Source organism: Mesoplodon bidens (genome assembly GCF_964165515.1).
Source record: "Mesoplodon bidens genome assembly, chromosome: 6".
Lineage (NCBI taxonomy): Eukaryota > Metazoa > Chordata > Mammalia > Artiodactyla > Ziphiidae > Mesoplodon > Mesoplodon bidens.
Window position 1 is genome coordinate 106,539,655 of NC_138162.1, and position 27,834 is coordinate 106,567,488.

The window sequence follows — 27,834 nt, forward strand, 5'->3', positions numbered from 1 at the left end:
TTCAAGTACATTTCAACACCTCCTTGGGTGCAGGGCATCGTTACTCAAGATAAATCCAGTTCATCTACCTCTGCAGTGCATCACCTGCTCTGATGTACTCATTTTTATCTGTAATTTGTAACTTACCTATTTTTCAGTTTTTTTGTTTGTTTGTTTTGTTTTTTTGCGGTACGCGGGCCTGTCACTATTGCGGCCTCTCCCGTTGGGGAGCACAGGCTCCGGACGCGCAGGCTTAGCAGCCATGGCTCATGGGCCCAGCCGCTCCGCGGCATGTGGGATCTTCCCAGACCGGGGCACGAACCTGTGTCCCCTGCATCGGCAGGCGGACTCTCAACCACTGTGCCACCAGGGAAGCCCCTATTTTTCAGTTTTTATCTGAGCTTTTAAATACTTTATTTACATCATTACTAAAGTTCTGTAGACAATTAAATTCCCTTTTTGTACCTAGGAAGAACTGTGGCTGTATTTTTCATAAAATCATACACGGTCAAAGCAGAACCAATACTAGAACATAACCACATCCTTTAAAATGTTCAAAAGAAAAGGTTCATTCTAAACTTAAAAATAGAATGAGATACTATATCAAAATTGCAAATGTATCTTGGTGTATCTTTGTACATTTTAAAGTCTGAAAAAAGTCAATTCTAATAATTAAATTTTTATCTTTTTTAGCAGTCATGTTCTTTTACTTTTCAGTTAGATTTCCTTTTTTGAATAAAAAATGTACTACTAGAGTTTTCATTGATAAAGTATTTAGGCTCAAACATTAAATTTTACTGAAATTAGGATGTACACAGTTTTCAAATGATGCTGTAAAATAAAATATTGAAGCCTGTGTTGTTTTGTTTTTATTTTGTTTTGTGTACCTAGCCAAAAAGGAGAATCTTGGTGAATGTCAACAGTTTGAGTTCCCTGCAAACTTGTCATCCAAGCGACAGAGAATATCCTCTCCGAGCAGCTCTGATGGAAACCTAACTGATGCCTTCGGTCTCCAGATACACAATGTTGCTGCTTTTCCCAATACAGATAGACAGTGTGCTGTTGAAACTTCTGCAAATCTCTCTGAGGTAATTCACTTACTGGAAACATAGGAAAGTGAAGCTTTGGATTTCTGGCTAGTCAGTTTTAGGACTGACTGTCAAGGCCCTTTTGCAATTATAGTACTTATGTATATTGTATTGTGGTATTTTAGCTGGGTTTTAAATTGTGTGTGTGTGTGTGTGAGAGAGAGAGAGAGAGAGATTTCCTACTTGTTCAATTTTTTTTGTGGTTGGTTAGCTTATTGGTTATTAGAGACAGTTTTGATTAATATGTTGCTTTTGATATGAAAAAGACTTTATGAAAAGATGAAGCCCTCTGGTCTTCTATTTTTGAGGTATTTTTGTAGATACCAATGGTCCAATGGTGAGAAAGTCACAGTCCTGCCCTTGAACAGCTTTTTGTCTGCTGGGGGAGACAGATATGAGCACCTAATTTACACAGAACTGGTAAATGAGGTGAAGATTATACCTGGGCTGTACCCCTCAGGTCTGGAGGTCTGGCATTTCTGCCTTGCTGCCCCTCACTGGTTTAATACCGGCTGGAAGGCATGGTGCCATTTAGCAATTTCTCCCTTGCTCTCCCCACTGCGTTCAAGTAGCTGTAGGGATTCTTTTGTTCCTTATAACTACCTAGAGGCTGTCAACATCATCAAAAGATGAAAACCAACGTGAACTAAATAATACTGTTAAGTGACCTCCCTGGCGGTCCAGTGGTTAAGACTCCTTGCTTCCGGGCTTCCCTGGTGGTGCAGTGGTTGAGAGTCCGCCTGCCGATGCAGGGGACATGGGTTCGTGCCCCGGTCCGGGAAGATCCCACATGCCGCGGAGCGGCTGGGCCTGTGAGCCATGGCCGCTGAGCCTGCGCGTCCAGAGCCTGTGCTCCGCAACGGGAGAGGCCACTGCAGTGAGAGGCCTGCAAAAAAACAAACAAACAAACAAAAAAGACTCCTCGCTTCCACTGCAGGGCGTGCTTGTTCGATCCCTAGATGGGGAACTAAGATCCTGCGTGCTGCACGGAACGGCCAAAAATATATATATAATAATAATAATAATCATACTGTTGAGGATCCTTGACCTTCACACAAATGTAAACGGGGATCTAGTTCTTGCACGACCTTTAGTTCTGGTTTGATATGGCAGGTTTCTGTTTTTTTAGTGAGAGAAGACACCTAATGCCGGTAGAGTGGAAGCTTTTTTCCTGCACATTCTCTGTCATGTAGATCCAGTACGTGTCCTGTTGACCGTATCTGGACTGGCTTAATAAATGCCTGATGGTCATTAGGGTTGACCGTCAGGGCCCCCGTGGGTTTCATGTATATCTCAGAGTCGCTTATAATCTCCACTCCCTCTGCTCTATTCTAGTAGATATGGAATCATCATCTGACAGTAATTTTTCTTATCAGAACTTCCATTAATTTTTGGCCATACACCATGATTTACAGGTGGTTTTTACATTAATATGAGTGTGTTTTCTATCCTGACCATTGATGGTTTTCCTTTTCTAACTATTGATACCTTCTGTTGTTTGATTAGTCATTATATTTTTCGTTATTTTGAGAATTTCCTCTTTTAAAGAAAGCGTTGGCTAGTCCGAATGCAGTGGTGCTTACAATTAATTGATCACAGCCAGTTGCAGATTTCTTTGTCCCTTCTTCACTCCCACTGCTTCACTTGACTAGCCTTTAAAAAAAGAGAGAGAGAGAGAGAGGAAAAAAAAGAAAGCAGTTAACATAGTTTTCTAGACTTCAAACAATAAGACAGCAAAAATGTGCCCCATAAACATTTCCTAGGGAACTGAAAATTGTTGGGTAGGATGTTTTGGAGGTTCCTAATACAGGATTCCTATATACGTCTGTAAGAATTAACTAGATAATGAAGGCGATGGATTGATTGATTTAATATCAGATTTCCAGATAATCTATAATGCTTACTCAAATCTATAAAAATATCAGTAATCCTATAAGTAATAAAATTTAATACTTCTTTACTCTTTTTTTTCTCCAAGAAATCTTCTGAATCTCGTTTAAATCTACAGTCTGGATGTTTAGTTGGAGAGTATCCTCTACTTTCAGAGCTCACAGAGGCTTCAAGTGGTAAGTATTTCATTTTTCCTTAGTACATGTGCCCATTCACCCATTGAAATGTTTGTTCAATAGACATTTATGCTTGGTTTACCTATGTGCTAATATTTGGGAAAACTAAAACCGTTCCTTACATTTTATGAACTCATGGTATATTAGAAATGTTTTAGAATTCTTGTTACGTGAGAGATGACATTTTCTTTTTTGAAATACTACCAATAAGAATTAGTGAAGGGCTTCCCTGGTGGCGCAGTGGTTGAGAGTCCGCCTGCCGATGCAGGGGACACGGGTTCGTGCCCCGGTCTGGGAGGATCCCACATGCCGCGGAGCGGCTGGGCCCGTGAGCCATGGCCGCTGAGCCTGCGCGTCCGGAGCCTGTGCTCTGCAGCGGGAGAGGCCACGGTAGTGAGAGGCCCGCGTACCGCAAAAAAAAAAAAAAAAAAAAGAATTAGTGAAATATTTCCAAGCTGATAGAATCTATTATAAAGGATAGGATTATACCAATAGCTCATGCAGCTCAACATCAAAAAAAACAACAACCCTATCAAAAAATGGGTAGAAGACCTAAATAGACAGTTCTCCAAAGAAGACATACAGATGGCCAGTAGGTACATGAAAAGATGCTCAGCATCGCTAATTAGTAGAGAAATGCAAATCAGAACTACAATGAGGTATCACCTCACAGCAGTCAGAGTGGCCATCATCAAAAAGTTTACAAACAATAAATGCTGGAGAGGGTGTGGATAAAAGGGAACCCTCCTACATTGTTGGTGGGAATGTAAATTGGTGCAGCTATGGAGAACAGTATGGAGGTTCCTTAAAAAACTAAAAATAGAGCTACCATGTGATCCAGCAATTGCACTCCTGGACACTCCTGGACATATATCCAGAAAACACAAAAACTGTAATTTGAAAAGATACAGGCACCCCAGTGTTCATAGCAGCACTATTTATAATAGCCAAGACATGGAAGCAACCTAAATGTCCATCCACAGATGAATGGATAAAGATGTGGTATATGTATACAATGAAATATTACTCAACTATAAAAAAGAATGAAATAATGCCATTTGCAGCAACATGGATGGACCTAGAGATTATCATAAAGTCAGAAAGAGAAAGACAAATACCATGTAATATCACTTATATGTGGAATCTAAAAATGGATACAAATGAACTTATTAACAAAAAAGAAACAAATTCACAGTCATAGAAAACAAATGTATGGTTACCAAAGTGTAAAGGGGTGGGAGGAGGGATAAATTAGGAGCTTGGGATTAATAGATATGCAGTACTATATATAAAATAGAGAAACAACGGGGTCCTACTGTATAGCACAGGGAACTACATTCAATATAAAAAGAAAGAATAGGATCTCTAAACATTTAACAAGTTTATTTTGTTAGAGAAAACACTACACATGATTTTTTTGGTTTTTAAGTATGTGAAAAGGGACCGGCATTCAATATGCTTGTATTGAATGAAAGTCACCATAAGGTATTAGGTTTACTTTCAACATACCTGTGTCTTTATCTTTAAGTAAAACTCTTGTATATGTATAGCTGGCCCTTGCTTTTTTGTCAGTCCTGAGAATTTCTGCCTTTTAATGGGCGTATTTGGTGCATTAACCTTTCAAGTCATTATTGAACTAGTTTTATTTAAATCTGCCATTTAAAAAATATTTTATCCACACGGTTTGCAGAATCTTCGTTCCCTGACCAGGGATCGAACCCACTCCCTCAGCAGTGAAAGTGTGAAGTCCTAACCACTGGACCACCAGAGAATTCCCTAAATCTGCCATTTCTTTCATGTATTTTCTGTTCTATTTTTTGTTTTCCCTCCTCTCGTCTACTGGGCTTATTTGAAATTTTAGAAATCTATTTATCCATTACCTTCTAAACTATACCTCATTGCATCTTTTGTTTTAATGGTTACTCTAAGGACTGTGGTATATACATCCTTAGATTTTCACAGCCTTCTTAGAGCTAATAATGTACAACTTCAGGTGAAATACAGAAATTTTACAAACTGTATAGATCTACTTCCTCTCCTCCCACCCATGTCTTTTATGGTCCTTTTACACTATAGATGTCATCTGTACTATATTTATATTCATTTTAAACCCCACAAGATAAGGTTTTTTTGATTTAAACAACCATGTGTATTGGGAAATATGTGTATATTGGAAATAGCCTTTTATAGTTACCCAGATAGGTACCATTTCTGGTGCTTTTCATTCCTTGCTGAAGATCTAAGTTTCTGTCTGGTATCATTTCTTTTCAACCTGAAAAAGAACTTCCTTCAGCATTTCTTGTGGTGCACATCTGCTCTGACTTCTTAATTTTAATCATGCGATGGATGGATGGATGGATAGATGGGGCAGAGAGCAGGGTTATGAGTTTGTTACCTGGATGAAATAGGATGCTTTTGCCTTCAGCAATTCTTAACAATTCTCTTGCTTTACTCTCATGGGACTTTGTCTTAGGAGTGACATATTCTTTGACAGTGGTTATAGAATGTATGAAGTATGGTCATTAAAAACTGTCATCATACCTAACACCTCCCTGTACAATCTGTCTTCTTGGGAACATACCAACAAGGGCCAGCGTATCCCATTTTAACGCCCCTCTAGGCCCTAAGCAGGAACATTGTATAAGGCAGGCAAAGACAAATCTCCTGTAGGTGGTGGGGCCTTGATTAAAGGACTCCAGTGCTGATTCCAGTGTTTTATTTTAAACTGGTTATCTGGTGGCACCCCAGAGGTTATTATATCTCAGACGGTGCACCTTTAGGAAGAGGGAAGAGGTCTTATAAAGTGGGATACTTCAAAAACAAACACACACATAGAAAAAGAGCTCAGATTTCTGGCTACCAGAGGCCGGGGATGGGGAATTGGAGGAAGGCAGGTAAAAGGTAAAGACTTCCAGTTATAAAATAAATAAGTACTAGGGATGTCATGCACAACATGATAAATATAATGAACACTGCTGTATGGTATATATGAAAGGTGTTACGAGAGCAAATCCTAGGGGTCCTCATCACAAGGGAAAAATTTTTTTTCTCTTTCATGTTGTATCTGTATGAGGTGATGGATGTTCTCTAAACTGATTGTGGTCCTCACCTCATGGTGCCTGTAAGTCAGATCGTTATGCTGTACACCCTGTATCTCAATAAAACTGGAGGAAAGAAAAATAACCCCTCTAAATACTGACGGCTATTAAAAAAACCTGTTCCCCTTCAAACAGAAACAACAACAAAAGAATAAATAAAATGCAAGTCACACTATGTCACTCCCCTCAAAATCTCTCACTGGCCTCCCAGCATACTTAGGGTAGAATCCAGTCCATCCACTTCCTACTAGGCCGCACCTGACCTGGTCCTTAGCCTTGACTCTGAGCTTGTGGCTTAGCTGTCTTCTTGCTCGCTCTGTTCCAGTCACTCTGGCCTTGCCCCACCTCTTATACGCCAGGGGCACTCCTGTCACTGGTCTTTGCACTTGGCTTTGAGCCTATGTATAATCTTCCCTAGACACATGTGCGGCTCGCTTCCTCACTGTGTTCAGATGCCTGCTCAGGAGGCTGTCCTTGAACTCACCCCCACCCCTCCCATACCCTAACCCTATCTCTACATTATTCTCCTTAATGGCATGGGTTACTGCTTGTTATTATATATACATTTCTTTAACTTTTTATTTTAAGATGACTGTAGATTCACATGCAGGTGTAAGCATGAATCCAGAGGAAGAAAGCCTATCCACCCTTCCCCCCAGTTTCCCCAGTGGTGACATCTTGCATAGCTGTAATACAGTGCACGACCAGGAAATCAACACTGATAAAATCCACTGACCTTTTTGGCCAGATTTCACCACTGTTACATGCAGACGTTTGTGTGTATATTTAGTTCCATGATTTTATCACAGGTGTAGACTCACATAACCACACTACAGTCAAGATATATCACAGTCCCATCACCCGGTCCCTCATGCTACCCTTTTACACAGGCACAGCTACCTCCTTCCTTCTGTGCCCCCCAGTTACTATATTTTATGTTGTCTGTTTGTCCTCTGAGGCCATGGGGGCTTTATCTGTGGTATTTATGTCTCTTGCAAAGTGCCTGTCACACCTTAAGCACCCAGTATGTATTTGTTAAATGTCAGTCATCAGGCAATGCTGAGAATTTGCAGGGGGGAGCCTTGCCTTGCTTGGGGGCATGTACAATATGTTCATTTTTTTATTGGACAGTCGTTCTCCTCAGCATTCTGTCCTTTCCCTCCCACTACCCTTGCATGCTGAAAATGCCTCTGACTCCACCAATAAAATCAGTCATGATTCATTGTCTGGCTCAAGTTAGTTTCATGGTGCAAACTGTAGGTGTCATGAGTGGAAGCAGATTAACAGTTAATAGCTGAGCCGTGGGGGCCTCCTTAGATTTCTGTGGAGCCAAGACACCTTACTTACTGTTGCCCTCAGTAGTCAGATTTGAAATAAAAGCTGTGGCCAGTGCCGCTTCTCTTCGTTTTATGTCTCCAAGTGAAATCCCAGATGCTACTCCTCCAGCAGGATATCTTAGGGTTGAATTTCTGAATAGGTTGTTATTCCTTTTGTAAATACTTACTACTTTTGTTGTAGAACAGACTGACTCAGATGTCTGCCACCTCTCATGTTTACACCTCTATGTTGAAGGAATCCAGGTTGCTGACTCTGTAGAGGGCAAAAGATCCAGCGATGCCGTTTCAGTTGACAAATTAACACAAGTGAGTACAGACATGGCTCCTGAAGCCAGGTCACTGGTTACTCCACTGTGCCAGAGGGACGTTCCATCCTCTGAGACCTTTGTACTTCGTTCTGTGCTGAAGAAACCTTCTGCAAAGCTGTGTCTAGACAGCCTGCAGGTCAGTATAGAGCTACATTTCCTAAAGCAAGATGAATAAAAATTCATTTTGGTTCAAAGAAATACCTCTGAAATGTTACGTAATACTGGCCTAACAGGAAATGTCTTTTTTTTTTTAACTCAGTTTGGAATATAGTATGTTGAATTTAATATAGGTAGACCATATTTTATAAGAGTTTCATAAGTTATTAATGTGTGAGTTTGTTGATTATTTCCACCAAAAATATCTGCTCTTCAAGATACCTCTTATAGGCGTGCCTCTTTTAAGTTGAGCTAGTATGAGAAGAGAGTAGGTTGATGGGAACTAGCTGGCATTTATTGAGTTCTTCCAGTGAAGGTTCTGGAATATATGATGTACGTGCAGCAGCAGTATCCAAGAAAGGTATTAGCCCCATTTGACATAAACTCAGGCTTGAAGCTGTTATGTGAACCCAGACGAATCTGATGTTAAACATCCATGACAGGCTGTAAACACTCTGAGAGGTTCAGAGGACGGCTCTGGGGTCACAGTGCCCGGTTTCATACGCTGACGCTGAAGTTTAAGAACTAGGTAGGTTAGTTAACCTTTTTGTACCCTGGTTTCCTTGTCTATAAAAGGACAATATCAGTAACTTCCTTACAGGGTACTCTGAGCATAAAGTAGAATAATAACGTGCAGTTAGCGCCAGTGCCTGGCAAATGAGAAGTGCACATTGTTTTGTTGTTGTTGTTCTTGGCCATACGGCTATACCTATAAATCTGTCTTTAAAGCCAAAGTGAACTAGGCTACCTTCTATCTACATGGATATATGGTCAGTTGTTATTTTTAAATGTTTTAACAATTTTTCTGGTTAAAGAGCTTGATTTGGGTTTCTATACAGCACTGCTCATTTTTATCTTTTATTTGTTTTATCTTCTCCTCAAAGAAGAGACTTAGCATCTTAATGATCTGTGTAACTCTTATCACTTAACAGTGTTAATGTAGCAGAAACATCAAGTCCTGCCACTAAAATCATATTAATACTTTCACAACTAATGGTCTTCTTGCTAAACTGCCCAAAGCTTGCAAGTGTATTCTGTTTGAGTTGTTGGATAACTTTCATGGTAATAATGAAAAGTAAATCTAAACATTAACATGAACTTTGTTGTATAAGTTCACTTATTTCACAAATACTGATGTGAGCATTTTCCTGGTTGGGAAAATGAAGCTGAGTCTCAGGAGATGCTTGATGAAAGAGGTTTGTTTAGGGCAGGACTGTTTCTTAGAGAAGGTGCTGCTCTTGGGATGGGTGTGCTGGAGAAAATGAACAGCTCTAGAGAACAAGGGCTGGTCAGGGCTTAGGATGAGACGGGACAAACAGATGGTGATTTGGAGGTGCCTCTCAGCCACCCACAACCCTGGCTTTTGCCCACTTTGCTCCATTGGCCCTGTGTTTGGGCTTGCCCCTCCTGTTCTTTGGGATTCACATTGTCCCTTCCTCACCAACTTGCCTACTCTATAATCTTCTGGAGAAGCACAGGAGGACAAATGCTACTTTCTTTCCTTGTTCTAACTCAGGAATATAGTATCGTAGACTGGAGATTTATACACTTATAAAAGGTGTGGTTCCCATGTCTAAAAGACAAAACACCCTATTATGCCATTTACATATTTGTTTTTTTCTTGTTTTAGTGGAATTCTTATACTTTAGACCATTTGTATAGTCTACCTCATTTGACACCATCCAGAGTACACTGTAATTCTGGCCATTCTCATTTTCCTTAAAGTCATTTGCCAGGTCAAAAATGAGGGAATGAATTTAGCCCACATTATGGATTTCTGTTCTTTAATTTCAGCCTAAAACTATTTACTAAAGTATTATGATAGCTAAGGAACCCAGTTTTTCGTTGTGGCTAATATCATGATATTTTAAGTCAGATCAACTATGAAAGTAAAGGTAATCTGCAATACTATGTAGCGTCTACCCTTGGCAGGAAAAAAATTCGAAGTTGTCGTTCTTAATGTCTGTGTGTATGTATTTATATATGTAAAATTATTCATCAGTGTTTATTTTATTTAGGAACACCGTGACAACCTCTGTGATGGTGGGACTCATCCAAACTTAATCTTGAATCTTGCAAACTGTTGCAAAGAACAAAAAGCAGGTAAGAAATTCAGATTTATTTTGAAGCCTGAGATATCATTTGCTTGTTATTAAAAACATCTGAGGTAGTATGTAGTATCTTCAATGATCTACTGATGCCTGATGCTTCTGAAATTACATGGGAATGAAGAAGAGTCGGGAGGGATGAACTCTCTGTCGAAGTTTCAGAATTGGTTCTACCCCTATCATCTATCCCTTTTTGCTTAATGGTGAAACTTGTAAGGAAATTGGTATTCAATTTTGTAATCTTTTAAGACAGGCATGCAGAATTTACTTTAAAATCCATGACCATATTTTAATTAGAAATATTGCTTATCTTTTCCACTTTGAACTTTTTTTCTGTACAAACTATGTTTTGTGTTATACAAAAGCCAGATCCAATCATGTTAAAAGATTCTAGGGTATGTCTTTTAGATAAGAAATGTAGTTTAATTTTTAAATATATTCCCATTTATTATCTACTAGAAGGTCAAGAAAATTGTAAAGTACCAGACTCTCTAAATATGAGGAAGAGGAAGAGAGTTACTTTCGGAGAGGACCTAAGCCCTGAAGTGTTTGATGAATCTTTGCCAGCAAACACTCCGTTGCGTAAAGGAGAAACACCGGTTCGTAAAAAGGATTTAAGTACCGTCAGTCCCCTGCTACTTGAACAGTCCCCGGCTCCTGAGGGGTTACTTCAACCAAATTTTGATGACAAGGGAGAGGATCTTGTAAGTGTGAAAAGTGTGGAACAATCTTGTTTATATTTTCATCAGACCTCACCTATTTAGCATGAGCAATAATTGTGCTTTGAAATGAGATGGACTGAACAATATGTCATGGTATAAATTAATGCATTTTCTAGCTAGATGATTACCAGTTTTCTCCTATTAAAAACAATACTTCCATGACTCCTTGTACATAGCATATTTTCTGGAACCTAACTGCTATTGATTGTAAGATGTGCCATTGTTTTATCTATCACTAAGAAAAAATGCTGAAAGTTAAACTGATACACACCATGTACTCAGATTTCAGAGGTGTTAAAATGTTGAAAGAGCAGCAGTCTTAGAATTGATATATTATAAATATAAATGGTTCTTCCTCCTAAGATGAGTTTCTGCAGGTGTGATTACTGGATTAAGGAATATGAACATTTTTTGAACTTTTTGATACATACTGCTAAATTATTCAGAAAGTATGTACTAATTTGAACTCACAGCACTATAAATGATTTTATTATATTATACCTTTGTAAACCCTGGGTGTTTTTTTTTTTTTTTTTTTTTTTTTGCGGTACGCGGGCCTCTCACTGCTGTGGCCTCTCCCGTTGCGGAGCACAGGCTCCGGACGTGCAGGCCCAGTGACCATGGCTCACGGGCCCAGCTGCTCTGTGGTATGTGGGCTCTTCCCGGACCGGGGCACGAACCCATGTCCCCTGCATCGGCAGGCAGACTCTCAACCACTGCGCCACCAGGGAAACCCCTAAACCCTGGGTTTTAATGGTACTTTTTTTTTAAACAGCTTAATAGGAGAAAAAGATGACTGGAAAATATTGTTTGTTAGTGAGGTTTGAACATTATCACATGTTTATAGGCTATTTGAATTTCTTCTCTTGAGAACTGCCTCTTAATTTTACTTACCCATTTTTATATTGGGACCATCATTCAATCTCTCTCTTGCTGTTATACTTTGAAATAAGAATATTCTGCTTTTGGCCGAGATGGAATAAGAGGGACCTAATTTACATTGCCATGAGAAACAACTAAAAAGCCAGAGAAAAAGATATGAAACAGTGGTTCACCGGCATCAACTGTCTGGAAGCACAGACAGTAATCTCTGAGGGGGGTAACAAATGAGGTAAGCCTTATGAGAGCCCCAACTTACTGCCTGGGCTGAATTTCCAGGCTGCAGCACAGGGAGGGGTTATGTTGGTGGAGCCTGGAAGTCTCCATGAATTGAGAAGATGGATTTGGGGTCTGGAAAAGTGAAGGAGACTGGAGTTCACAGGGTAAAATACCAGAGAGAAAAGACCTGCAGAGAGAGAGAACTCTGGAGATCTGCAAAGGGTCTCCTCATGTCTCTAGCTGAGTGCTGGTCACCATGTCCTTATGAGTAAACTGCCCCAGGCCAGCGAGGAACTGCCCAAATGGAGCAGAGGGAAATGCCTAGAGCTCACACAGGGCAGAAATTGTGTTCCCACCAACTCATGTAGAAAAACTTTGTAATTCAGAGGGTGTCAGGTACTCAGAAGAGTATTGCTTCATTAATGGAGCAGAATTAAACTAAAAGCCTGGCAAAGCTTAAAAGCAAGTCTTGAAAGGATCTAACTTATACCCATGTAACTGCATTGCATAATGAACTTCAAGAATATCAAAACTGCTTTTGGCAGCTGTGAAGGTGGGGAGATCCCAGGGAGGCCAAGGCATTAGATCTCATTGTCCTCCCAGCCCTTCAACCCTCCCCTGAAGGCCCTCAGTAAAATGGTTTTATCCTTCCCACCAAACCAAGAGGTGGGGAGATCCCAGGGAGGCCAAGGCATTAGATCTCATTGTCCTCCCAGCCCTTCAACCCTCCCCTGAAGGCCCTCAGTAAAATGGTTTTATCCTTCCCACCAAACCAAAACAAAACAATCTAGCAACAAATAATGCTAAACTCAAAATGTCTGGCATTCAATTAAAAATTAATACTTGTGTAGGAAAAGATGCCCCATAATGAAGAGAAAAATCAATCAATAGAAATAGACCCAGAAATGACACATATGATAGAATTTCTAGAGAGACATTGAGAGAGTTATTTTAACTGTATTTCATATATGTTCAAGAATGTGAGAAAAGATTGAGCTTCTTAAGGACATGGAAGATAAAGAAAAGACCCAAATCAAACTCTGTACATTATAATCTCCAGGAATAAAAACATGTTGGATGAGATTAATAGCATATTAGAGAATGCAAGAGAAAAGATTAGTGACTTTGAAGATGTAGCAATAGAAATTATTCTCAATGACACAGGAAAAAGACTGAACAAGAATGAGCAGACAATTTGTGATCTGGGACAACTTCATGTGGTAAAAAGTGCTTGTAATTAGGGTTCCCAAAGGAGAGGAGAGATTGGAAGGAACAGGAAAAAAAATATTTGCAAAATAATGGCTGAAAAATGTCCAAATTTGATAGAATTATTAACCCACTGATCCTAAAGGTCAACACATTCCCAGCACAAGAAACATAAAGAAAAATACACAAAGCTTAAAATCAACAATGAATGGCCTAAAAGGAGCCAGAGAGAAAAAGACATGTGACATAAGAAAAACAAATATAAGAGGAAGCAGATTTCTGGTTGGAAACTATGTGAGCGAGTCAGAAGACAGTGCAGCAACATCTTTTAAAGATGTATTTAAGTACTTGGAGCAAAAAAACCCCAAAATACCTGTCAAGCTAGAATTCTCTATCTAGTGAGACCATCTTTCAAAAGAAAAGGTGGAAATAAAGGCTTTTTCAGACATAATGGAAGTTGAAATAATTCATTACCATAACAAGTTAGCATTAGAAGAAGTGTTGAAAAGGAAGCCCTTTAGTCAAAAGGAAAATAGTTCTGCATGAAAATCTGCATCTACACAGAGGAATGAAGAGCACTGAAAATGCTAAATATATGGGCAAATGTAACAGACTTCTTTTTAATTAGTCTCCATAAAGGATAATTATTCAAAGCAAGAGTAACAACAATATTCTGTTTGGTTTATAACCTAGGTAAATAAAATATGCAACCAAATTAACATGGCATAAAGGTTGGGAGGGGTTCTTAGGCTATAAACAAAGTGGAATAAGTTAAAAGATGTGTACTGTAAACCCTAAGCCACTATAAAGTAACAAAAGATGCGTGGGATGCAGGTAAAGCAGTGCTTAGAGGAAAATTTTTAAAAATTAAAGCCTGTATTTGAAAATAATAGAGGTCTCCAATTAATGATCTCAGCTTCCACTTTAAGCAACTAGAAAAAGAAAAGCAAATTGAAACCAAACTAAGAAGAGGAAAGGAAGTAATAAAGATAAGTGTAAAAATCAATGAAATAGAAAACAGAAAAACAATAGAGACAAATCATTGAAATCAGAAGGTTTGTTTTTTTGTTTTTTTTTATAAATTTATTTATTTTTGGCTGCGTTGGGTCTTCGTTGCTGCGCGCGGGCTTTCTCTAGTTGCACTGCTGTGTGTGGGCTTCTCATTGCGATGGCTTCTCCTGTTGTGGAGCACTGGCTCTAGGCATGCAGGCTCAGTAGTTGTGGCTCACGGGCTTAGTTGCTCCGTGGCATGTGGGATCTTCCCGGACCAGGGCTCGAACCTGTGTCCCCTGCATTGGCAGGCAGATTCTTAACCACTGTGCCACCAGGGAAGTCCCGAAATCAGAAGGTTTTGCTGCAGAAAATAATAGTAAACTTCTAATCAGACTGTTCAGGATAAAAGGAGAGGATACTCATTAGCAATATAAGGAATAAGGGAGGTGATATAATTACATATCTTAATAATACTAAAAGGATCATAAAAGAATATTATGAACAACTATTTTATGCCAATAAATTCAACAACTTAAGCTACATTCCTTGAAAGACACAAGCTATCAATCTCACTCAAGAAGAAATAGGTGGTCTCATTAGCTCTGTATCAACTAAGGAAATTTAAATTGTAGTTTAAACCTTCCCACAAAGAAAACTGCATGTGCAGATTTTACTAATGAATTCTACCAAACATTTAAGGAAGATACAATACTAATTCTGCATACATTCTTGCAAACAAATTGAGTTGGGAATGCTTCCCAATTCATCAATGTCAGCAGTAGCCTGATACCATAATCAGACATTATGAGAGAAGAAAACTACAGTGCAGTATCCTCACAAACATACTAACATATAAAAAGAGAATACATTATGACCAAGTGAGATTTTACCCCCAAAATGCAAGGTTGGTTTATTTGAAAGACAATCTGCAGAGTTCACCGTATTAACAGAGTAAAACAGAAAAACTCTATGGTCATCTCAGCAGATGGAGAAAAAGCATTTGACAAAATCCAGCATTCATTTCGGATAAAAATTCTGAGCAAATTGGTGAGAAAAAAGAATTTCTTCAACCTGACAGATTTTGTCTATGAGAAATTAACAGCTACCATTACACTGGCTGTGGGAAAGAAAAGATTTGACATATGCATTTATATTTACCCTTAAGGTCTCCTGAATAATACTGTAATGTTTGGTTGTGTTTATTAATGAATTTTCTTACTTTATTGGGTTAGGGTATGGGATTTTATTTTTTTTAATTATTATTATTATTTTTTGTGGTATGCGGGCCTCTCACTGTTGTGGTCTCTCCCGTTGCGGAGCACAGGCTCTGGATGCACAGGCTCAGCGGCCATGGCTCACGAGCCTAGCTGCTCCGTGGCATGTGGGATCTTCCTGGACTGGGGCACGAACCCGTGTCCCCTGCTCGGCAGGCGGATTCTCAATCACTGCGCCACCAGGGAAGCCCACGGTATGGGATTTTAAATAAACCAAAAAGTAACTTATTAGTGGATCATCATGACTACTTTCACTTTTTAAAAATTATATATATATATATATATATATATATATATATTTTTTTTTTTTTTTAATTTTTTTTTATATTTTTTTTGCGGTACGCGGGCCTCTCACTGTTGTGGCCTCTCCTGTTGCGGAGCACAGGCTCCGGATGCGCAGGCTCAGCGGCCGTGGCTCACGGGCCCAGCTGCTCCGCGGCATGTGGGATCTTCCCGGACCGGGGCACGAACCTGTGTCCCCTGCATCGGCAGGTGGACTCTCAACCACTGCGCCACCAGGGAAGCCGTATTATTATATTTTTAGTTATTATTTTGGTAGGTTGTAGTTATTAAGCATGGTTTCCTTAAATATGATTGGTAAATATTATAAAACATTTATTTTTATATCCAGTATCTTGTTTTTGCTCTGACTTTTTTTGGTTAATCTTTTATTTCCCATCTTTATGCTTATTACAGTTCCTCCTACAAAAATAAATACGTATTATTTTCTTTGGGGCACATTATTTCTATGTCCACTGGATTTAAAGGTATCTAATTTCTACTTTTTTCTTTGTTTAGGAAAACATAGAACCTCTTCAGGTATCATTTGCAGGTCTCAGTCCTCTTAGTAAGTCTTCAATCTCTGAGACTCTTTCAGGTAGTAACTTTGGCTTATCTAAAAATCATAAATGTCATTTTAAATATGTGTATATATGAAAATCACCTTATTTTTAAATTTTTATTTTTATTATGATCATACTTGATTTTTCAAAAACTCAAATCATGTAGAAAAGCTTACAAGAAGTCTCTTATCCATCCCTTTCCATTCCAAGTCCATACTTTATAATAACCCACATTTAACTTCCTCTGATGGGTAGCCGCATTTTTCAAGTCACTGCAAGTAGTGGAGTTGCCCTCTCAACACTTAAGGATTGACAGTAGGCTCCTTTTCAGGTTGCACAATTGAAATGATATGGATCCTAAGGGTCATTTTTAAATACATAAAATTGTTCATCAACATCAACATGGCATTTTGTGCATATGTACTTTCTGAGGTCTCTAGGTTTTTTTTTATGATCATGACAAGGCAACAAAGATCTCTCTGTGCTTTCCTGACAAACCAGGACTTGGCCAGCAAATGTCATGGGCAAAGCACTTGCAATGGAACCATTATTCACGTTTCTCCCCTGGTCAAAATCCTTTAATGGATCACCAACACCTCTTGTTGGCTCTAGGACACAAACCAAGCTCATTAGCACAGAATCCAAGACATGGAGTGTTAAGTTAGAGCTAAATTGGAAGCATAGCCTGTCATCTTCCAAAGCTTATGCTCTTTGACAGGTTATACTGCCTTTTATTTATACCGTTCAAAGTGACCAAATTAAAATTTTTTGAACTTTGTGAAATTAAAGTATTTTCATGTTTTTAAAAATGTTTTGAATCTCAAAATTTATTTCTCCTGGTAATATTTATGTTCAGATATGGTAGGATACTAAAAGCAAAATTGGTATCCAAAAGAGCATCCAGTGTGTCCAATAGATGATGGATATTACAACTTCTTGTTAGCTACCCTAATTTTGCTGTGTCTTGCTCATCAGGCACTGATACCTTTGCCTCTTCAAATAACCACGAGAAAATAGCCTCCTGTAAAGTTGGTACAGCAACGCGGACCTCTAACAGAAGAAGTGTAAGTGTTTGTATTTGGCACAATGTATCTGTTTTTAAATCTTGCACTAGATTTTTCTCTGTTTTCATGATCAAATGATTTATCAGTTAAATCTTGGTTTAATCAATGTGTTAAGAACTAATACCATATCCTACCTATCATGTAAGCCAGGATAATGCTGTTTTCCTGATTTGATTTTAATTAATTCTGTTAGAAGAAAAATATAATAAACGAGGTGCTTTCAGAGTGTGTGTTCATATGGAAGGTAATCTGTTTAGGAAGTTTATTTGGGATCTGTGTGGTTTTATGAGTTATATCAAAGTGCAAAGTGGAGAAGAGTCGCATTTTTTTTTAATTTTTAAATTAAATTTTATTTTTTTATACAGCAGGTTCTTATTAGTTATCTATTTTATACATATTAGTGTATATATGTCAATCCCAATCTCCCAATTCATCCCAACCCCCTCCACCACCACCCCCCGGCTTTCCCCCCCTTGGTGTCCATACATTTGTTCTCTAGAGTCACATGTATGAACAGTCAGAAAATGGCATAAATATAACTTTTTCAAAAACTACCTTCACTTGTTTTCAGTGTGAGCATAACTCCCATCGAATGCATGTCTTTTGCGATTTTATTAAATTGGATGAACTTGGATTTTTATCTGTAGCATCACAGTGCATAAACGTATAGCATACTGATATTGTTTTTCACTGATACTGTTGATGATAAACCCAGAAGTCAAACTTAGATAATCTGACGGTTCATGATTTTTCCCCACATAACCCATCAGTAGTTAGGTGCTACATTGTAGATATTCAATAAATATTTGATGAATGAATAAGACAGTGATTCTTTTTTATTTTTTATTTTCAAAAATTTTATTGAAGTATAGTTGATTTACAACGTACAGCAAAGTGATTCAGTTATACATATGTATATTTTTTCATATTCTTTTCCATTATGGTTGATCTCAGGATATTGAATATAGTTGCCTGTGCTATACAGTAAGACCTTGTTGTTTATCCATCCTATATATAATAGTTTGCCCCTAAAACAACGATTCTTAAGTTGTTTTTTTCTCTTCCATAAAATAGCAGGACAGAGTGCATATGCTTCTGGGTCAGTGTTTGATCAGAAATCAGTAATTACTATTTCCCTCTTTTGAATGGGACTTGGTTAAAATACTTCTAATGGAATTTGTGAATTAGTGGAAATGGGTTGTAAAATGGTAGAATCCGCAGGGACGGGAAAAGAAATGTGAGAGACACTCATGAAAATGTAACTGACTGTGTTTTATGGTAGCCCTGCTTTTAATTTTCTTTATAGCAGTTGATCAGTTTTTCAGAAGAGAGTGTTTGCAACTTATTTAATACAGAAGCTCAGCCTTGTAAAGAAAAGAAAATTAATAGGAGGAAGTCTCAAGAAAGCAAGCGCACAGACAGAGCACTTCCTAGAAAGAATCAGGTGAGTGTGTGTTTAAAGATGTAATAAAGAGTAGAAATGGTGCATTTCTTTGTTGTATGGTTAGGAAAACCCAGAAACAAAATTTTTCCTAGTTGGCCTTGGACCAAGGGTATTAAAATCATCTTATCATAGAATCGAAAGGGCCATAAGAGATTATATACTCAATTATGAATTACCCGAGGGCCATTTTTGCATTTTCTTCATTGGGTTACATATACCCAGCACAGGGAATCATGGGCACTCAAATGTGGAATTGATTCTTATCTTTGAATCTGATCTAATCTAACCTCACCCTCTTTGGGGAATCCTCTGATTTCTTAGGGATGCATGTGCCATCTGTGTTTGACTTTGCTACTGCCAGTGGCTGGTTGGATGATCTCCCCGTATTGCAGGAAGAATTTAGAAACTAGCTCTGTCTTTCTCCACACTCAGAGGCCTGTGCCGGCTCATGACGTCACCGCCTCTTTGTGGATAGCAGATCTAGCACCTTGACCCAGGTCCTGGCGTTGCCCTCCGCTTCACTGAGCTGGATCCTCCCCTGCCATACCCTACAGCTTGTTGGTATCCAAGACCTTCCCAGTTTTAATAATACGCATTTATATGTCCCCCCACTCTCCGACCCCAGCGTCCTATCCATCCAGTGTTCTCATGCCATCTTACTCATGCCCCTTCTAGTATTAACTCTTCAGCTTTCAGAGATCCTTTAACCTCCTGTGTTTCCTTGTTCATCCTAAGCTGTCTTCAGCTGCTTTCAACACTCTTGTCCATAATCTTGGGTCTTCATCCCTTTCATTCTGCTCCCACCCTGGATTAATGCACCATTATCCCCTTTCCCATCCAACACTGTTGCTGGAGAGACCCACAGAGGCTTCTACAGAGTCACTGTTTCAAATACTATTAGAGGTCTGGCCTCATTCGCCACCAGTTTGCCACTTCACTTTCATTATTTTTCCAAGGCATTTAATAACCTGGTGGCTAAAATCCAGTGCATCCTTAGAGGTCTTGTTCGCAGCATTTGACATAACTGAGAATTGTCCTATGTGGTCTCTGTTAAAGGTTTGTTTTCTTCTGCCCATTTCTAAATGTTTATGTTACCCAGAGTTCTACTCTTTGTCTTTCGAAATGGCTTTGTTTTCTGGGTGGTTTCATATGCAGCACGGTTGACAACTCCCAAATCTTTCCCATCTGTTAACATGGGTTCATCTACCTACTAGACATCTTTTCTTAGACCACCCTGCAAACATCTCAAAACTCAACATTTCCAAAACCAAATTTATCCATTTCACCCCAGCACACACACACACACACACAAAACAGCAAATTTCCCTCCTGATCCATGAACCAAAAAGTGTGGCCTCACTTGGTTTAAACACTGCACAAACATCCCCAAATCGGCAGAGCCGGAAGAAACCGGATATTGTCCTGGTTCAGTTTCTTCTTTAGGTCACACACTCCTTTGAAAGATCCCCTTGCTGAAAAAGAATACACATCAGTTGAAAATATGCATACATCTTAGGTCATGGCATTAGAGACTGGGTTCCTTCCTACTCTCTACAAAACACTGTTACGAAGAAGATCCACTTACTTCTTCACATGAAACTAATAGCCAGAAAGTTCAAGAAGGGTTGACCATTAAGTTTTGCCCCAACCCTTCCCAGGACCCCACTGAGCCAAAATAATTGATGTAATAGAAGGAATAGGCTTAGAATAGTGATGAGAAGAGGAAGGGAATGAGGAGGGGTATTCAGCAACCGACAACAGCCTTCCGTGAATTTCTGGAAGACAAGCAGACGGGAGCGGGTTGACAGATAAAAGAGGGGGAAAGATTTACAGCCCAGAATATACTGGGAGGGAGGGAGAGCCAGCCTGCTTATGGGAATCCTGAGGAACTCTGGGCCCAGTATTGGCAGGTCCAGTGGTGCTGAGAGTGAGAAGTGGTAGTGGAAACAGATTAACTGAAGTCCTGTATGTGAAACAATTTGCGCCGGTTTGCCCCCCACTCCCTCTCCCATCCTGAAGCTCAGAACGGGTTGTCACCTGAATGTTCTCATTCTGGCATTTGGAAGGTCCCACAGTCTGGACAGCCAGCTCGTTTCCCTAAAGCAAAGCCTGCAGTTGACCCTCTCCGTCTGCCCTGCCCTGCGTTGCACAGAGTTCCTGGTAGAATTTCCATGCAAGAAAGAGGCTGAGCTGGAAAGCAGAGGAAACCCATTGCCAGTTTAGCCAGTATCTTCTCAAGTAAGAGTCAGATAACTGAGTAGAACCAAGAGCATCAAAGACCAATGTTAGTAAGTTTGAAAAACTGACCCCCAGAGAGAAAGGTTATTCAGAAAATGGAAGGAAACGTCATGAAAGTAAATATTCTGATATACTCAGATTTCAGAAACTATTATCTGCAGAAAACTAAGAAGCGGGGGATGCTATGAAAAAAGAGCAGCGAAAGAAAGGTTTGTAAAAATATATAAAACTTGGTAGTTGGACTAGAGAATAAAGTTAAGGAAGGACAAGAGAACGACAGACGAGTAAGAACAGACACAGAAGACCGATCTAGGAGACTTCATTGGGGTCTCATAACGAGAAAATGGAATGGAAGGAAGTTATCAGAATAAAAGGGAGGGTTTCCCAGAGCTGAAGAAAAGAGTCTTCAAGTTAAAAGGTCCTACTGAATTCCTAGGACCAAGAGAAAAGACCACCACTTCGACATGTCAGTGTGAAACTGAACAATAAGGATACTGAGAACAGTGGACTTCTCCTACCGGGAAACGAGGATCGGAGTGGTATCGAGTTTAACAGCAGTCTGAATGCTGAAAGAGAATTCAACAGGACATTTAAAGCTTTGAAAGAAACTTAATTTAAGCCCGATATTCTCTATCCAGCCAAATTCAGTTACTGTGAAAGACACTCAAGACAGGTGTTTTTTGTTTTTTTTGTTTTTTAATATTACTGGAGGGAGAGACACTCTAGCAAAATGAGGAAGTAAGCTTGAGAATCCAGGACACAGTGGGTCGAATAGCACCGGAGAGGAGTGCTGCAGAAATCTCTGATTATAGCTGTTCAGTCAGCCTAGAAGAGCAATCAGGCCAAATTTGAGCAAGAGAAGGGTGCTCCAGGGAGGAGGTCTCTGGAGGGAAAAACAAAAAGACCTATGATTGAGCAAATGGAAGTTGTGCCATATGAGAAGAAAAAGAGGGACTTCCCTGGTGGTCCAGTGGCTAAGACTCCATGCTCCCAATGCAGGGGGCCCGGGTTCGATCCCTGGTCAGGGAACTAGATCCCACGTGCTGCAACTAAGAGTTTGAATGCCGCAACTAAAGATCCTGCACGCAGCAACAAAGATCCCGCGTGCTGCAACTAAGACCCGTCACAGCCAAATAAATAAATTAATTTAAAAAAAAACAGAAGAAAAAGAAAGGTCATTCTATACCATTCCAAAGAAAAGTCTGAATGCAAGAGTTTTGGAGCGAATGTGAAGCAAACTTTAGTAAGTGTGATTTCAGGCAACAATGGGATGTAAGTAAAAGGATATTTTGTAGTATTAGGAATCATCTAGAGGAGGCACCAGAGGAAAGAGAAGGAATCAGAGCTCTGTCCTTGGCAGAGCAGTGAAAAATGTTTACAGGGACCTAATAATGTAAAAGGTGAAAGGCGAGGGTATTAACAACTAACAGTATGGTGGTTTAAAAAGTTCAGGCGCTGGAGCCAGACACCCTGTCTAAATCCTAGTTTGGCCACTTCCAGCAGTAAAATGGTGGGCAGGATTCTTCATTTCTCTATTGATTTTATTTTATTTATTTATTTATTTATTTTTTTTTTGCGGTACGCGGGCCTCTCACTGTTGTGGCCTCTCCCGTTGCGGTGCACAGGCTCCGGATGCGCAGGCTCAGCGGCCATGGCTCACGGGCCCAGCCGCTCCGCGGCATGTGGGATCTTCCCAGACCAGGGCACGAACCCGTGTCTCCTGCATTGGCAGGCGGACTCCCAACCACTGCGCCACCAGGGAAGCCCTCTCTATTGATTTTAAAATGGAGGTAGCAATGGTACTTATTCTCTAAGCTTACTGGAAATATTAAACGAGTTTTAATACATGTAAAATGCTTAAAACAATGCCTGGTAAGTAAGTAAGCACTATGGCTGTTTTTAAAATTATCATCTTGCAAATTAGGGGTTCAAGATATACTTTTTTTAAGTTCTTAAAAAGAAATAGAAATGTAAATTCAAAGGTAACCAAGAGAAGGAGCAAAACTAACATAGGGAAGAGGAAGGTTTAGTTTAAGTAAGCGATAGCCTCATGGTTTATGGTAAGGAGGCAGCAGAGATCTGTACTGTATCGTAGGCTGAAATGTGCTGAGAGAGTAGATCTTCAGTGTTCTCACCACATACACACACACAGACAGACAGACACACACACACACAGTAAGTGGTCACTATGTGAGGTGATGGATGTGTTTATTAACTTGACTGTGATAATCATTTTATAATGTATACATATATTAAGTCATCATGTGCACCTTAAGTCATGTGAAACCTAAATAAGTACAATTTTTATTTGTCAGTCATAATAAAGCTGGAAAAGTTTTGAAAATAAAATTGCTAACTTGGAAGTAGCAGTAGAATTCATAAGCATGAATTCCTTTATAACCTAGAAATGGAAAAAGTTTACAAAATATGACTCAAAAACCAGAAACAGTGAGGTCAAAGATTGGTAAATTTTGCTCCATTTGACCCAAACAGCATGGAACATGCATGGGGAAAAAGCTCCATATGAAAATTTAAAAGACAAAGGACAAACTTGGAAAAATGTTTTTGCCGTTCGTATCAAAATCTACAAGAGATTTTTGTTCACAAAATTGAAATGAAAGGGCCCTTAAACATGGAAAACATGTTCAGACTCACTCATCATAAGAGAACTGCAAGTCTAACATGCGTTGAGATACCGTTTCTTACCATTTTTGATTAGCAAAAATCCAGAAGTTTGACAGCATACTTTGCTGGCGAGGCTGGGGAGAGATAGGCACGCTTGTACATTTTCTGGTAGTGTGAATCTCTGTGGAGGGCAATTTGGCAATATCAAGCCAAATTAAATATTTTCATTTACCCTTTGACCCAGCAATTCCATTTCTAGGAATCTATCACAAAGATCTAATGACAAAAAACCAAAAAGGCATATGTACAAAGTTAGTTATTGCAGCACTCTGTAATGCAAAAGATTAACAAACCAAATGTCCATCAGAAGTCCATGAGACTTGTTGAATAAACTGGTGTGTTCACAAAATGAGTCTTTTGTAGATGTAGAAAATAGCAGAGAAACGATCCAAACCGCTATGCAGTGATGCTAGGATGTATTTACTGTTAAGTGAAAAAAAACAAGTTGCAAGCTACCTGGTGTGGGATAAATTGTGTTCTCTCAGAATGCGTATGTTGAAGCCGCCACCCCAGTATCTCAGAATGTGACTGTGTTTGGAGATAGGGCCTCTTCGGAGGTGATTAGGTTAATAAATGAGGCCCTTAGGTGGTTCCTAACCCCAATCCAATCTGATTGGTGTCCTTATAAGAGGAAATTTGGACACAAAGGGTGACGCCTGGGGGTGGTGCACAGACAGGGAGAAGAGGCTTCAGGAGAGTGGCCATCTGTCTGCGAATGGCAGAGGCCTCAGGGGAGACCAACCCTGTCAGCACCTCCATCTTGGACTTACTGCCTCCAGAATTGTGAGAAGATAAATGAATATTGTTTAAGCCACCCAGCCTCTGGTGTTTTGTTATGGCAGCTAATATGGCAAACATCTGTTACCTTTTATCTAAGGAAGTAGGGAGCATTTTAAAAAATGTATATATCAATACACATATGTATAATCTTAAACCACTACAAAAAAAGGGAGAATAGGCCAAAGACAAAATAAAACCTGGTTACCTGTCTGGAGAAGAGACAGAGGAGGGAACGGGAAGGAATGAAGGCTAGATTTCCTTGAATGTGTTTTTGACTTTTGACTTTGAACTGTGTAAATGTTCTGCGTGACTATGGAACAATTACAGCTCAATTTAAAAAAACTGAAAACAAAATGAAACATGTGACTGTATCAAGTCGGTGGCTTAACCTCATAAAGAGTTTTTTCAAATCAGAAGTTTACAAAGTCCAAATGGGATGTATCCTAAGGACAAAAATAACTGCACAAAAAGTTTAAACAGTTATGAAATACTCACTGATAGAAGAATTCAATCTAGAATGAAGCAAATAAGCAGGGTTTTGTGGGGATGTTTTTTACTGTCATTAGGAATCAAGACTCTTCACTAGAGACAAGATAAAATTGAAATCAAATTCAAAACCTTGTTAGGCTAAATTTGAATTGGAAATGTCATGAACACGTGCTTTTACCCATTTAAAATAATTTTCTAGCTCTGTCTAGTTGGTAAGGCATAGAAGCACTGAGCATCCTTCGTACCTATGTTACCATCTCTACCATTTCAACTAAAAGGGATCAGCGTTACCTTAGTGAAATGGCTGCTTTCAGATTTACAACTGCAAATGTAGAAAATGAGCCCAGGTCTGGACCAGTATGCAAGCAAGGAAGCCATGTTAAAGGACACAAAATCATTCCAAAGGGGCTTCCGCTGACCAAAGATAGGACAGTGTGACCATCAGAGCTAACGATTGCAATGGATTAAAACACTGGCATCAAATATGGAAAAACAATTTCCTCGTAATTAAAAACTAACAGCAAAACTTAAAGGCCACCTTAGAAGCTGTCTAGGGCATCAACTCTTTTTTATTTTCAGGGTTTTTGTTTTTCTCGGAAAGTGGAAAATAAAATTTGAGCTCTATTTCAAGTAAACAAATAACTGATAAGGGAAGATTCTTTATCGAAGAATTTTCACTAATCAAAAAGACCTGTTCACAAAAGCTGTTGGATGTTAGGTGGAAGCCAATGGTGGAGCCAAAGGTAATGGATGGATGGGACTGGACACCTGAGAGCACTGGCCATTAATAACACCACACAAGGAGAGAATATGAGCCTCCTGGTGCAGTGAGGATGTCGATAACCTTCCATGAGATGCTCTTTCCAACAAGCATGAAAGCTGAATTGAATCAAGCCTGGATCTAATGACCAGTGGATAGGAACTACCAGGGGGTGGAGGAACGTAAAAACACACATGATTGCAGTTACCCAAATCCAGAGCTTCCCAGCTACTACAGGATAAATGCCTCAGAACATTCACCAAATAACAAGGGGGAACAAAGGAACCATAGATCAAAGGAAATTCATCAACCAAATGGCATGTGTGGAGACCTTTTTGGGATTCTGATTTGAACAATTGTAAAAAGACAATTAGGGACCAATTAGAGAAGTTTGAACTCTGAGGAAATATTAGGGAAAACTGCCTATCATTGTTTTTTTTTTTGCATCTAAATTTTTATTTTGAGATCGTTTTCAAGATGCATGCTATTGCAAGAAGAATTAGAAAGATCCCAGACACCCTTTGCCCAGCTCCCCACAATGGTGACATCTTGTAAAACCATTATACAGTATCACTAGTACAATATCAAAATACAGTCGAGATGCAGGACATTTCCAGTGCTGCAAAGATCTCTTCTGGTCTGTAGCTGTGTCCACTTCCCACTGTCACCCCCCCACCTTAACCCATGGCAATCACTAATCTATTCTCCATTTCTTTCATTTTGTCATTTCAAGAATATTTTGTAAGTGGAATCACACACTGTGTAACCTTTTGGGACTGGCTTTTTTCACTCAGCATCATTTTCTGGAGATTTGCCCAGATTTGTGTGTATCAGTAGTTCCTTTTATTGCTGACTAGTATTTGTCACTGTTATAAAAAGAAAAAAGTAATCATTTCACTATCTATCTATCTCAAGTCATTACCTTGTGTACCTTAAACTTACATGCTGTTATATGTCAATTATATCTCAAAGCTGGAAAAGAAATAAAACTCCATTGTAAAAGAGGAAAAAAATCAACAAAATACAATGCCAGGTAATAAAATGTTTCATTTTTTCTGGTGGAAAAAAAGAAAGTCCTTATCTCTTAGAAATACTGTAGGATCTTCAGATGAGATGATGTAATGTCTGGGATTTGCTTTAAAATAATCTGAGGGGGCTTCCCTGGTGGTGCAGTGGTTGGGAGTCCGCCTGCCGATGCAGGGGACACGGGTTCGTGCCCCGGTCCGGGAAGATCCCACATGCCGCGGAGCGGCTGGGCCCGTGAGCCATGGCCGTTGAGCCTGTGCGTCCGGAGCCTGTGCTCCGCAGCGGGAGAGGCCACCACAGTGAGAGGCCCACATACCGCAAAAAGAAAAAGAAAAAAAAAAATCTGAGGGAAGGGGGTTATAAATGAATCATGATTTCATGTGTTAGTAATTATAAGAGCTAATTGTTGGGTATGTGGGGTTCAAGATACTATTCTCTCTGTTTTGGGGGTTTTGGAAATTTCCCATTATTAAACATTAAAAATACAGCAATCTGGGACTTCCCTGGTGACGCATTGGTTGGGAATCCACCTGCCAATGCAGGGGACACTGGTTCGAGCCCTGGTCTGGGAAGATCCCACATGCCTCGGAGCAGCTGAGCCTGTGCGCCACAACTACTGAGCCTGTGCTCTAGAGCCCGTGAGCCACAACTACTGAAGCCTGCGCGCCTAGAGCCTGTGCTCGACAACAACAGAAGCCACTGCAATGAGAAGCCCGCGCACCGCAACAAAGAGTAGCCCCCACTCACCGCAGCTAGAAAAAGCCCACGCGCAGCAACGAAGACCCAATGCAGCCAAAAATAAATAAATAAGTTTATATATATATTTTTTAAAAATACAACAATCTCAGCTCCTTATTTAGAGAGATGGAGCCAGCCACAAGAACTAAAAACGGACCATTAAATAAGTGGATGGCAGGGACAGGGAAATGTTTGCTTTTCACCAGAAGCTTTCCTGTTCAATTTGATGTGTTGCCATGTACATGAATTATTTTAAAATAATTTTAAAGCTACTCTCAGAAAACAGTTTGACTTAATTGTGCAAATAACATGAGAAGTAAGCATTTACTTCTGTT

General features: G+C 39.5%; 1 protein-coding gene across 6 annotated transcripts in view; it reads left to right on the forward strand.

The window, feature by feature from the left end:
* CDCA2 (cell division cycle associated 2) overlaps nt 1–27,834 on the forward strand; it is a 54,832-nt gene that overhangs the window by 16,801 nt on the left and 10,197 nt on the right. Inside the window, exons 6-13 of one of the 6 annotated variants that reach the window (XM_081237504.1) lie at nt 871–1,067; nt 3,046–3,133; nt 7,750–8,012; nt 10,051–10,135; nt 10,600–10,844; nt 16,232–16,310; nt 17,251–17,339; nt 18,649–18,783. In XM_081237504.1, coding sequence (XP_081093630.1) covers nt 871–1,067; nt 3,046–3,133; nt 7,750–8,012; nt 10,051–10,135; nt 10,600–10,844; nt 16,232–16,310; nt 17,251–17,339; nt 18,649–18,783 — 1,181 coding nt within the window. Of the gene's footprint in view, nt 1–870; nt 1,068–3,045; nt 3,134–7,749; nt 8,013–10,050; nt 10,136–10,599; nt 10,845–16,231; nt 16,311–17,250; nt 17,340–18,645; nt 18,784–27,834 lie in introns of all 6 variants that reach the window. The other 5 variants (XM_081237505.1, XM_081237507.1, XM_081237503.1 and 2 more) reach the window with 5 other exon arrangements.